General features: G+C 40.6%; 1 protein-coding gene across 1 annotated transcript; it reads left to right on the top strand.

Moving 5' to 3' along the window:
- Window positions 1–3,882: 3,882 nt before the first annotated feature.
- On the top strand, window positions 3,883–4,797 carry LOC116622453 (vomeronasal type-1 receptor 2). The gene has a single exon (XM_032388925.1). The coding sequence runs from the start codon at window positions 3,883–3,885 to the stop codon at window positions 4,795–4,797; it is 915 nt and encodes a 304-aa protein (XP_032244816.1).
- Window positions 4,798–12,242: the final 7,445 nt, after the last annotated feature.

Genomic DNA, 12,242 nt, shown 5'->3' with positions numbered 1-12,242 from the left:
TTATTGTCATTTTTAAAAAAGATTTTATTTTTTTAAGTAATCTGTACACCCAATGTGGGTCTCAAACTAATGACCCAGAGATCAAGAGTTGCGTGCTTTTCTGGCTGAGCCAGCCAGGCACCCCTCTTTTATTGTCATTGTGATAGGAATTCCCATTTCCCAAATGCCAGGCATTAATGATGTTATCCCCACTGTAGTTGTTGCTGATTATTAACTTTTCTTATGCACTTTGGCATACTTCTGAATTTTTAGCTTCACTAATCTAATAGTCTGTTCATAAATAAACATATCTCATAAGGATAGCCATACTCATTTTGTTTCTGTTCTAGAGTTTTTGTGGCTATTCTTATTTGTTTGTTATTCTATAAGGTTTTTGTAGTAACATCGCTAGTTTGAAAAACTGATGGTATCTATATCAGGATCAAACTAAGTTTATAAATTAGCTTAAGGAAAATTGACCTTTTTACAATATTGAGTTTTTCTACCCCAGAACATGATGTAAATTTACATTCATTTATTTCTACTTTCATATATTTCAGGAATGTTTTATAGTTTTCCTCATATAGGCTTTACACATTTTTGTTATATTTATTCCTGGTTAGTGTATTTCATTTTATGTTACGCTTTTGTAATTGCAGGCCCTCCCATTGTACCTTGTAAATGATTGTTAAAGCCTATGTACAGGGGTACCTGGGTGGCTCAGGCAGTAGATGGTGTGACTCTTGATCTTGGGGTTGTGAGCTCAAGCCCCATGTTGGGTATAGAGGTTACTTAAAAATAAAATAGTCTATGTACAAAAAGGCTGTTGTTTTTGTATAACAATATATCCTATTAGCTTACTGAATTATTTTTCTTAATAGATTTTCTATCAGTTCTTTGTGTTTCCAGATACATACTTGTATCATCTGCAAACATAGTTTTACATCCTTGTTTCTAATTCCTTTGCCATTTTAAATTGCCCTGGCTAAACCTCCAACTCAATGATAAATGAATAGAACAGGTGATCATGTGCTTTTTTAGTGTGGTTTCTGGTCTCAGTGGAATATCTCTAGTGTGTTTCCCTGCGAGCAAGATGAACACTTTGTTTTATCAAGTTGGGAAAGATCCATCAATTCCCAATTTTGAGTGTTTTAATTTAATATCCATACATGTTGAATTCTCCCAAATAATGTTTTTGTAACTACAAGTAAGATTTCTTGATTTCTCTTAATAAATATGATGAACGATATTAATGAATTTTCTAATAGTGAATCATTCTTGAATTCCAGACGTAAATTTTACTTGGTCATCGTATGTTATTTGTATATTATTTTTCAGGGGTTTTGGCAATATTTATTTTAGATGGTACCATTTGTAGGCTGATGTGAGATCTTTCTGTGGTATTCTTTCTGGTACAAACTTTAGGTTTGGTACAAACAGCATTTCCTCCTTCCACGTGAGACCCTGTCTGCTTCCAGGAATAATGGAAAAGGAAGAGTCTCTCTCAAACACCCCAATGGTCCTTTGGATATGCTCATTAGAAACTTCTAATAGATCCTGGTAATTAAGAAGTTTTTCAGAACTGTTGCCCAAGTGTGAACTGTGACTGTCGCTACAGGTGACATTGATGATTGCATTTCTTGGGGGAGATGAGGTCACAGAATCACTAACCCATGTCTCAGGGTCTGGCTTCCTCCCGTCCACATATGCTTTGGCTGCTACTTTACACCCGGCTCACAGTGCTGGCAGCAGGAAGGAGTCTGTGAGTATCTCCTGGTTTAGTCCGAGACTAGAGTCTCGAAGGTTAGGAGATGCAGCAGGAATCTGGGTAGGTGAGCAGGTCTGGGAAAGCAGTCCTGAGGCACAGGCTGAACTTGTGGGGAGAGGCCACTAAGTCAATGCATGACTGCTGCTAATGTAATTTAACAATATCCTCCTTTAAAGGGGTTCTTGGTGTTTGATCCAAGTGCTTTCAGAGTCTGAATTTTAAGATGCTTCAAGATTGTAACTTCAGAATTAGTCTGCTATTCAGTACAGTGTGCGAGAGTCACAGGGACATTTTCAGGAGCAATATTGTGATTTCTATAAAGGCATGTACGTGTGATAACGAATATGATGGAACGAATTAAATTACCTGATTCACAGCAGAAAAGGTGTGACTGAATGGGAATTGCTGAAATTTATTCTTCTGTAACTTGAGTGTGACGAGCTTAATGGAGACAGTAAATGTGTCTCTACGGAAAATATCTGTGGTCTATTGTTCTGTGAGACAATTTTCTTCCCTGAAATTAGGAAAGGTCCCTTAAGAAAAGTTAGCATCATAATAGAGGGTTGCAAAGAGCAAAAACTTAAGGACTTTATTTTTATATTTTAATTTAATTTTAAAATAAGGAATTAATTTAAAAATACAATCTCATCAGAAAAAAAAGCAATTTTAAGGTTCAAATGTTTCTTGCTGTATTTTCTCTGGTTTAAAATCATTTCAGGGGCACCTGGGTGGCTCATTTGGTTGAGTGTCCAACTCCTGACTTCGGCTCAGGTTGTGGTCTCAGGGTCCTGAGATCCAGCCCCGCGACAGGCCCCCTACTCAGAGGGGAGTCTGCTTGTCTCCCTCTCCCTCTGCTCCTCCCCCTGCTCGTACTCTCTCCCCCTCTCTCTGAAATAAGTAAATAAATCTTTTAAAAAATCATTTCAATATTATTACCAGCTCACTATTCACCTCTCTTGCTTTTCAGTTATTAAATGCTCAAGGTTCCAAGTCTTCAAATTCCACTTTAAATGTTTGTATTGTATTTTAATAGCTTTTCCGAATCAAATATCAGCTTGAGTTTCAGTTTGTTTATTCTAAAATAATAAACATACAGTGATGTGATCTTTATGGGATTAATTTATTTCCTGCCCTGATATGCTTTATCACTGTTTATGTTTCATGTCCCATATTTTAGCAGTAGTTTTGTGCAATAATTTCTGTTATGGGTGCCATTGTATTTTTGGTTCAGGCAAAAAATGAAATGAGTTTTTCTGCTGCCATCTTAACATTTGTCTACATTAAATAAATCAAATTGGCTCATATAAAATTACTCAGTGCATCTATATTTTATTAAGGCCTCTGAATCCTCACTCCTTAATTATATTGGTTATAAAAGAAATACTTAGACAAAAATGGGAAACTATCAAACCAAGTTTATATAGTAAAATAAATTTAAAATATGAGAAGGGGTGTGTGTGTGTGTGTGTGTGTGCACCCATAACTAGGTACTCGGCAGAGTATAGTATAGTAGTAAACACTAATGTCATTGCAACTAGGCTACCCAGGTTCAAATCCTGATTCTACTTTTATTTTTTTATTTTATTTATTTATTTATTTATTTTTTAAAGATTTTATTTATGTATTTGACACAGAGAGAGCACAAGCAAGGAGAGCGGCAGGCAGAGGGAGAGGGAGAAGCAGACTCCCCGCTGAGCAGGGAGCCCGACGCGGGGCTCGATCCCAGGACCCTGGGATCACGACCCGAGCCGAAGGTGGCGGCCTAACCAACTGAGCCACCCAGACGCCCCTCTACTTTTATTTAGATGAGTCACTTTACTGCCCATGGTTAAATTCTCCTCGCCTATAAAATGAGAGTTATATTAGTTCCTTACTCATAGGGTTGTGAATATTAAATAAGTTAGAATAGGTAGAGCATTAATAACAGTTACGCACACATTGTAAGTGCTATAAAAAGAAACACACAAAATGGGAAGTCTCTTAATAAAAGAGAATATATTTTAGATATTAATTTTCAGGGGGAAGGAAAGGTAAGTGGAGATTTTATTTCCTGTGAAAATGCAGCCCAAAACTCATGTTTTCATGCAGAACCCTCTGCCTGTGAATTTGAATATTGAGTTCTGGAGAATGACAGAATGGCCTCGGTGGATTTGAATATAGGAACGATCTTGCTATTCCAGATAGTCGTTGGAATCCTGGGGAATTTCTCACTCTTAGATCATCACACGTCCCTTTACTTCAGGGGATGCAAGCCGAGATCCACAAATTTGATTCTCAGGCACCTGACTGTAGCCAACTCCTTGGTCATTCTCTCTAGAGGAGTCCCAGAGACCATGGCAGCTTTAGGGTTGAAACATTTCACCAGTTATGAATGCTACATTCTTTTATATGTTCACAGAGTAGCCAGAGGTATGTCCATTTGTTCCACCTGCCTCTTGAGTGTCTTCCAGGTTATCATGATCCACCCTGGGAACTCCAGGTGGGTAGAGCTTAAAGTGAAAGCTCCAAAGTACGTTGGCTCCTCCAGTGTCCTGTGCTGGGTGCTCCACATGGGGCTAAATATGTTTTTTCGTATTTATGTGACTGGTAAATGGAACAACAAAAATATTACAAAGAAAAGAGGTTTGGGATATTGTTCTTCACAGCATCGTGCCAAGATCGCAGACTCAGTGTATGCAGCAGTGACATCTTTCCATGACAGTTTGGGTTTGGGACTCATGACCTTGGCCAGCAGCTCCATGGTTTTCCTCTTTTACGGGCACAAGCAGAGGGTCCAACACATCCATAGGAACAGTCTCTCCCCTAGACCCTCCCCTGAGTCCAGAGCCACTCAAAACATCCTTGTTTTGGTGGCTACCTTTGTATCATTTTTTGCCCTCTCCTCCATCATTTATGTTAACTTGGCTCTCTTTGATGATTCCAGTTGGTGGCTGGTGAACGCCGCTGTACTCATCACTGCATGTTTTCCAACCGTTAGTCCCTTTGTTCTCCTGAGCCATGACCCCAGCATATCCGGGCTCTACTGTGTCTGCTGTGGAAGAAATACATAATTCCCTCATCTCATCAGAGAAATAGGAATTGTCCTCCTCCTGTTCAACCGTGGATGCATTCAGACCTCAAAGCATGTTAAGAACAATTTTGAGGGCGCCTGGGTGGCTCAGATGGTTAAGCGTCTGCCTTCAGCTCAGGTCATGATCCCAGGGTCCTGGGATCGAGTCCCGCATCGGGCTCTCTGCTCCTTGGGAGCCTGCTTCTCCCTCTGCCTCTCTCTCTCTCTCTCTGTCTCTCATGAATAAATAAATAAAATCTTTAAAAAAAAAAAAAACAATTATGAACCAGTTTCATTGCAGAGAGAGGGGTGAGCAAGACAGACTGACAATGGCCTAATATGAGATAGTAAGTAACAACAGCACGGTACATGAACTCTTCTGTAATTCACATGTGTATACTTACTTGTTTTTTTATTAACAGTTACAGTGTAGAAGTTAAGATTCCATAGAACAGTCCTGAAATAATGTGAAGATACTGGAAATATCTTTGAATGTGTAACTTTCAAATTGAGAGATATTAAAATTTCCCAAGATGTACCTGAGCTTGGAACTGTAAAGACAGTCGGATAAGAGGGAATAGCATGTGGGTAGTCTTTCCAGAAACTAGGGATGGGAGCGGTGGTCCTGATTTGTGATGCAAATGGCCTGGGGTGAAGCTGGAGGGAAAAGTCAGGTTTTACTTATTGCTGGCTTTGGCGGCTGTGTTACAAACATTGTGCTTTATATCCTAAGAGAAACTGGGGACATTTGAAATACGATAACGCTACTGGAGAAAGATGAGCATATTAAAATATTTTCAGGTCAACATTTGAAGAGTAAACTGCAGGGGACAAAGAGGAACATAGGAAGATGTGTCAGTTGAATTTTACAAAGGGTGCAGGTGGGAGGCAGCCAGTAAACAGATTGGGTGTATAGGAAAAGATTGAATGGACTTTGGGGATGTTTAGAAGGTAGATTGTTCTGTGTTAAATCTTGGTGGCAGTTGGCTATGTTGGCGAAAAAGACATTTCAAGATGGACTTCTGCTTTTCCAACTTGAGGATACAAGAGGTTACAGAGGAGCATACGCCAGGCAGTAGATAAGTAGCAATCTGAAGCTGGAAGATGTGAATATATTTTGTTTAACGAGGAGTATTATCCCTTTTGAAATCCCCACTGGAGCAAAATGGACACCTTTGAAAGGAAAAATAAAAGGGTATTAACTCAAACATAGAAATACTTTAGGGCGGGGCGCCTGGGTGGCTCAGTCGTTAAACCTCTGCCTTCGGCTTGGGTCATGATCCCAGGGTTCTGGGATCGAGCCCCTGAGTCGGGCTCCCTGCTCAGCGGGAAACCTGCTTCTTCCTCTCCCACTCCCCCTGCTTGTGTTCCCTCTCTCACTGTCTCTCTCTCTCTCTCTCTGTCAAATAAATTAAAAATATTTTTTTAAAAAAAAGAAAGAAATACTTTAGGGGCGCCTGGCTGGCTCAGGGGGTAGAGCATGGAATTCCTAATCTTGGGATCGTGAGTTCAAGCCCCACATTGGGTGTAGAGATTACTTAAAAATAAAATCTTTTTAAAAAGAAATACTTTAATATAATTCTGTTATTAAATCATAAACATTTGCAATTTTTTAAAGTAAACATTTTATTTTGGAATAACTTTAGATTTGCAGAAAGTTTGTAAAGATAACACTGAGTTCCAAAATATCTCTCACCCAGTACCCCAAATGTTATTACCATCTTAACTTTACCATGGTTCATTTGTCAAAACTAAGGAACCAACATTGGTATGTTACTATTGCCTAAACTCCAGACTTTATTTACATTCCAGTTGTTTTAACACTGTCATTTTTCTCTGTCAGGATCCAATCCAGGACATCACATTATATGTAGTCATCTGTCTTCCCCGGTCTCTTCTGCTCTGTGACATTTTCTCAGACTTTCCTTGTTTATCACGACAGGTTTGAGGAGTACTGGTCCCATACATTTTAGAATGCCTCTAAAGTTGAATTTGTCTGAAGTGTTTCTCATGGATAGACTGGGTTTATGGGTTTTTGAGAAGAATATCACATCTCATCACAGCATCTGGCCTGAGAGGTTCATGCAATTAACATGAGTTATCTTGGATGATGTTAATCTCGACCAGTTAGTAAAGGTAGTGTTTACCAGGCTTCTCCATGTAAAATTACTCTGCATGCCTTCCCATATTCTATTCTTTGGGAGACTCTAAGCACAGCCCACAGTCAAGTGTGGAGTGGGGGGAGGGAGGGAGGGTGCTTGAGGGTGGGGGTGGGGTGTTGAGTTAAGCACCTCCTCCTGGACGGCAAAGTAGCCCCATATATTATTTGCCATTCTTCTGTGTGGAAGCTGTGTCACTTCTCCCTTGTTTATTTGTTTCTTCAACTCATTTATATGTATTTTATACTTTGTGCTATAATTCAATGCTATGTAATTTATTTTGTTGCTTAAATTGTTCCAGCTTTGGTCATTGGGAGCCATGGTATAATAAAATATATATATGTGTACACATGTACATCTGGTCTTTGTCTCAGGTTCCTGGCTCAGAGCTCCAAAAACCTTTGAGATTTACTGAGTGATAGGAGTGTCTGTATTATATTAAGGAGGCAGCTGTGGGCAGGGGTTCCCCACATAGCTTGAGAACAGGGGACTGAACACCTTTGAAAGACCAGCTGCATGATTGGATTGGAACACTCAGCTGCCCAACCTCTGGGGAGGGGAAGGAGGCTGACTGGAGACTGAGTTCAGTCATACGGCCCGGTGATTTAACCAACCATGCTTAGGTAATGAGACCTTAATTTAAAAATCTGGAGAAGCTCCAGGGAGCTTCTTGGTGGGGAACAGAAGCTACTATGTGGGCAGCCCACCCAGATCTTGCTCTACGGATGCCTTCATTTGGCTTTTTATTGCTGTCCTTTATAATAAAATGATGTCAAACGACAAAACTAAAACAATTTAGTAACGAGTTTGCTGTCTTTTATTCAAGGGAAGACAACCCTTGATCTGGGGGAGGACAGAGCCTCACAAGGGTGGAGCGCTCTTCCTGAGGGATTTGGGGCGAGAGCGAGTTTTAGAAGAGGCGATGCAGAAACGTGGCATGACTGACAAGAAAGTCAGGGATGTCCTTATAAAGCCAGCAGGCACTGTTTTCCATGGTAAGGTCAGCTAGCTGAAGCTGAGTTGGAGGATTGTCATTGGTGTATGTTAGGTTTCCTTGCAGGGTGTTTCACGTAAGTAAGAGCAGTCTAACTTAGGTTTAGATTTGTGATGCGTGTCGGGCTACTGGGGTGGCCTCTGTTTTAGGGGTTCCGATAGACAAATTAACTTTATCGAGGATCTTTCCTGAGTTCTGTGAGTCTTCCCAGCAAATATCCAGCCAGAGGGGATTGTGGGAAGCCTTAAATTTGTAGCTGGCTGGCAGATGCCCGGGTTTGGGAATGCCTGCCTTGTAGGTGGTGACTTGTGACTGGGGGCAGTCTCGGGAAGGACCTTGCCCTTAACTTGTGCGGTCTGAACTAAGCAAAGAATGTCAGAATTACGTGGAATTGCCGGACACCCAGCTGGTATCAGAGAATTGTTGACAGGGTGCAGTGCGGGAGTCCTTTCAGGTTTTGCTACTGTGTCCCTTTGCTATGTCCCCAGTTTTTTTTTTTTTTTTTCAAGATTTTATTTATTTGAGAAAGAGTAAGAGTGTGCCTGTGAGCGCACAAGTGGTGGAGGGGCAGAGGGAGAAGCAGGCTCCCCGCTAGTAGGGAGCCCGATGCGGGGCTCCATCCCAGGAACCTGAGATCATGACCTGAGCAGAAGGCAGACCCTTAATGGCTTAACCAACTGACCACCCAGGCGGCCCCCAGTTTTTTGTTTTTTGAGCGCTTCCTACTCTTACATTTTGTCACTGCAAGATGCTCCAGGCTCATCTTGTATTTTCCCTGCTCCTGCCACGGAGTCAGCCATATCCCCAAGGAGGCTTTGATTAGAGAACAGTGTTAGATAAAAGATGTGGGTGCTGGGTGCGCTCCTTTCTCCTGGCATTTCATTGCTGTTAGGCCCTCTGAGTAGACCGACCTACGAGATCTCTTTACACATACATCTGTAGTTCTCTTTATCTACCTGTCTACTTGTGTCCCCACAGCTAAGTGTGTGTGCATATGTCCCTGACTCTGATCCAGGACTTGAGGGTTCATTTAGCCTTCCCCCTTGCTTTTCTGTACCTATCTGCATTTATCGAGTGTTATGGCACAACATGCCTATGAAGTTTTGCATCCTCTACATTCCCATGCTCTCTGCACACCACCTCTAAGCCCCTCCCTCTGTCCTCATTTGTACCCTGCTCTACAGCATGCCTGCACGTGCCAGCTCTGCCCGGGCAATTCTCACAGCACTTTAAAATATTGCACATGGTAAGTATCATCTTTGTGGGTTGTTGCAGGGATGGAAGGAGTGAAAAAGGTGGAAAGTGCTCCTCTCCCCCATCTTCAGGCATCCAAGGTCAGGAGATTCCTGTATTCTCCCACATCTGAGCACATTGAGATACACACGTGCACGCTGACTACGAATGCGATCCCGTACGTGGGACTGGGAACGTGAGCGTAGGGGCGAGGGTGTGTAAATGTGAGTGTATGCTTGTATTTGATGAATGTGTGCATGAGTGTGAGTTTGCTGTGGAGTGTTTGTGAGTGTGTATACCTGTGTGAGGGTATGCGGCTGTGCATTTGAGTGTGTTGTACGTATGCGTGGGTGTTTGCATCTGCGTGTAATGTTTGTGTATTTGTGTGTCTGGGAACTAAGGGTTGTCCACCACTATAGCTCTGATCTCCGACTTGGGTATTGGAGTATTTGATAGTGGGCATGGACCAAAGTGTGTGTTTGTGTGTAGGGAAAACAAATGATTACTTTGAACTCAGGTTTCTTAATTATAAAAGCAATCAGAGCTGATTACTGAAAACTCAGCAAAAATATAGCTGTGGAAGGATGTGGTAACCACCCAATGCTATTTAAATGAGTATTGGCTCATATGAGAGTTAAAGGAATGATAGAATCTGCCCATTTAACCATCTGATCCTGGGGTGCCTGAGTGGCTTTAGTCGGTTAAGAGTCTGCCTTCGGCTCAGGTCATGATCCCAGGGTGTCCTGGGATCTAGTCACGTGTCGGCTCCCTGCTCTGTGGGGAGCCTGCTTCTCCCTCTGCCTCTCTCTCTCATAAATAAATACATAAAATCTTAAAAAAAAATAACCATCTGATCCTGGTGCTTTCATTTGTGAGGGTCTCATAAACTTCTCCCTTTTGGTAGTCATTACTCTGTTCAGACTTTCTGTTACCACTAGGGAGATCAATATTGGCAAAGCATATTTTCCTAACAAATTTCTGTATCATCTACACTTTCAAATATATTGGCAAATACGTCCAATTATTCCCAATGTAAATTATCATCTGCATATTCTTTTTTTTTTAAGATTTTATTTATTCATTTATTTGAGAGAGAGAAAGAGAGCACATGAGAGGGGGGAGGTCAGAGGGAGAAGTGGACTCCCCGCTGAACAGGGAGCCCAATGCAGGACTTGATCCCTGGACTCCAGGATCATGACCTGAGCCGAAGGCAGTCGCTTAACCAACTGAGCCACCCAGGCGCCCCTCATCTGCATATTCTTCTCTTTGTGATTATAACTCTGCAAATCCTTTTCGGGCACTTTATCTGATTTCATTTCTATGCTTATAACTTAAATGATGCGGCATCTCAGTGGTCTGAATATTAGAAAGAACTCTATTTTGGGTAGAATTTCTCAGCAGAGCAGAGAATCCAGGGAAATTCAGGTGTTTCACTAACAGTCCCTCAACTATCAGACCTCAGCATTTCCTGCCCTCCCCCTGAACACTTGTCTACCTCCAGGGCTTGTGGAAAAAAGAAAGCCTCTCCCAAACATTTGAGAGATGCTAACTGGGAATTTGTAATTCTTTTTTAGCAAGTAGCAATTGGGGGGAAAAAAAAAGTTTTCCAGTGATATTCTCAGTTCCCCAAGCCTGACCTCTCACTGCAGTTCTGAGGGGAGGGGAGGTCACAGAACCACACACCCATATCTTAGGATCTGGCTGCCTCTCTCCTGGGTGTCCTGGCTGCCATGACCTTCACGGAGCCCACTGTCCTGGCAGCAGGAGGGAGTCAGTGTGTATTTTCTATTTCAATTTAATAGGCAGAGTCTGTATTGAAAAGAGGTTTTTTTGTTTGTTGGTTTTTTTGGGGTTTTTTGGCCATGCGGTTGTATTTTTCGTTGTTATAGGATGTGAAGAGTAAATTTCTTACCTTTGTGATGGTAATATCAAGTTCCCAAACCCCAAGTAGGAATGATGCCATCCCCAATATTTTCTTGCTTATTAACTTTCTCAAATACTTTGGTCTATTTTTGAATTTTTATCTCTACTGACCTGTCTCATGTAATTAGTTTAGGGATTGATGTTTGATAATATGGAATTTTCACTGATGTGATTTTATATTTGTTGATGTCTACTTTCATATATTTCAGAAATTTTGATCAGTTTCTCATATACATTTGATACATTTTTATTGATTTATCCTGATATTTTATCTTATTTTATTTTGTTGTATTACTATTTTAAAATTTTATTTTTTGATCCTTTTGTAATTGCATCCTCAATCCCCAAATATAACTTGCAAATTGTAATTTTTGTACATATGCAGGCATTTGTTTTATATAATTTGAAGCCATGTCATGGGTTCAAATTGATTTGTAATATATTATCATTGAATTGCCCCATTCATTAGGATGATTAACTGCTATCCCCTACCTACAATAAGAGCTTCTAGGTGGAGGAAAGTCAAGGTGGAAATGTAGTAGAGGTGAAAAGGAAGCAGCCTCCTAACCCACACCTGCCATAAAACAAACTCCATCTGGATAAGTAGAATACATGAGAAGTATTAATTTTTATTTCATCACATGTAATATGGAAATTATGAACCAAATATAAGACAATACCCAAAAATGTTTATTTTTCTTACAGAAAATTATATACATTTATATGATGAAAGACTCTGATCCCAGTATAAAATACAAATAGGAAACTATAAAAATAAAATATATAAAATATGACTATCTACATTAATTTTAATATCCTCTCATAAATAGGATAACTTGAAATCTATAAACTAGAAGAAAATTTAAAATTAGGCATATAATATGAGACAGCTGTAAGAATAAATACATATGGTCAATAACATGAATACATCTTGACTCAGGTTTTATGATTTCATCAAACTGAACAATACAGCCATCTCTCCCCACAGAATGTTACCCCAGGCCTGTGGCCTCAGTCCTGCAGGTGGGAGGCCGAAGACTTACAGCCTTTTCAGGATCAAAGGGGAGGATATAAGTATGCTTACTTCGCTACACGTTAAAATACGCAAATGCATATGAATTACACCCTGATACGTGT

The sequence above is a fragment of the Phoca vitulina genome, unplaced genomic scaffold, assembly GCF_004348235.1.
Source record: "Phoca vitulina isolate PV1807 unplaced genomic scaffold, GSC_HSeal_1.0 scaffold52, whole genome shotgun sequence".
In the NCBI taxonomy this organism is placed as follows: Eukaryota; Metazoa; Chordata; class Mammalia; order Carnivora; family Phocidae; genus Phoca; species Phoca vitulina.
This window is presented reverse-complemented; position numbering and strand designations above follow the sequence as displayed.

What these genes read in the sequence shown, in the direction of transcription:
- LOC116622453 (XM_032388925.1), top strand. Translation starts at nt 3,883, where the DNA reads ATGGCCTCGGTGGATTTGAATATAGGAACGATCTTGCTATTCCAGATA.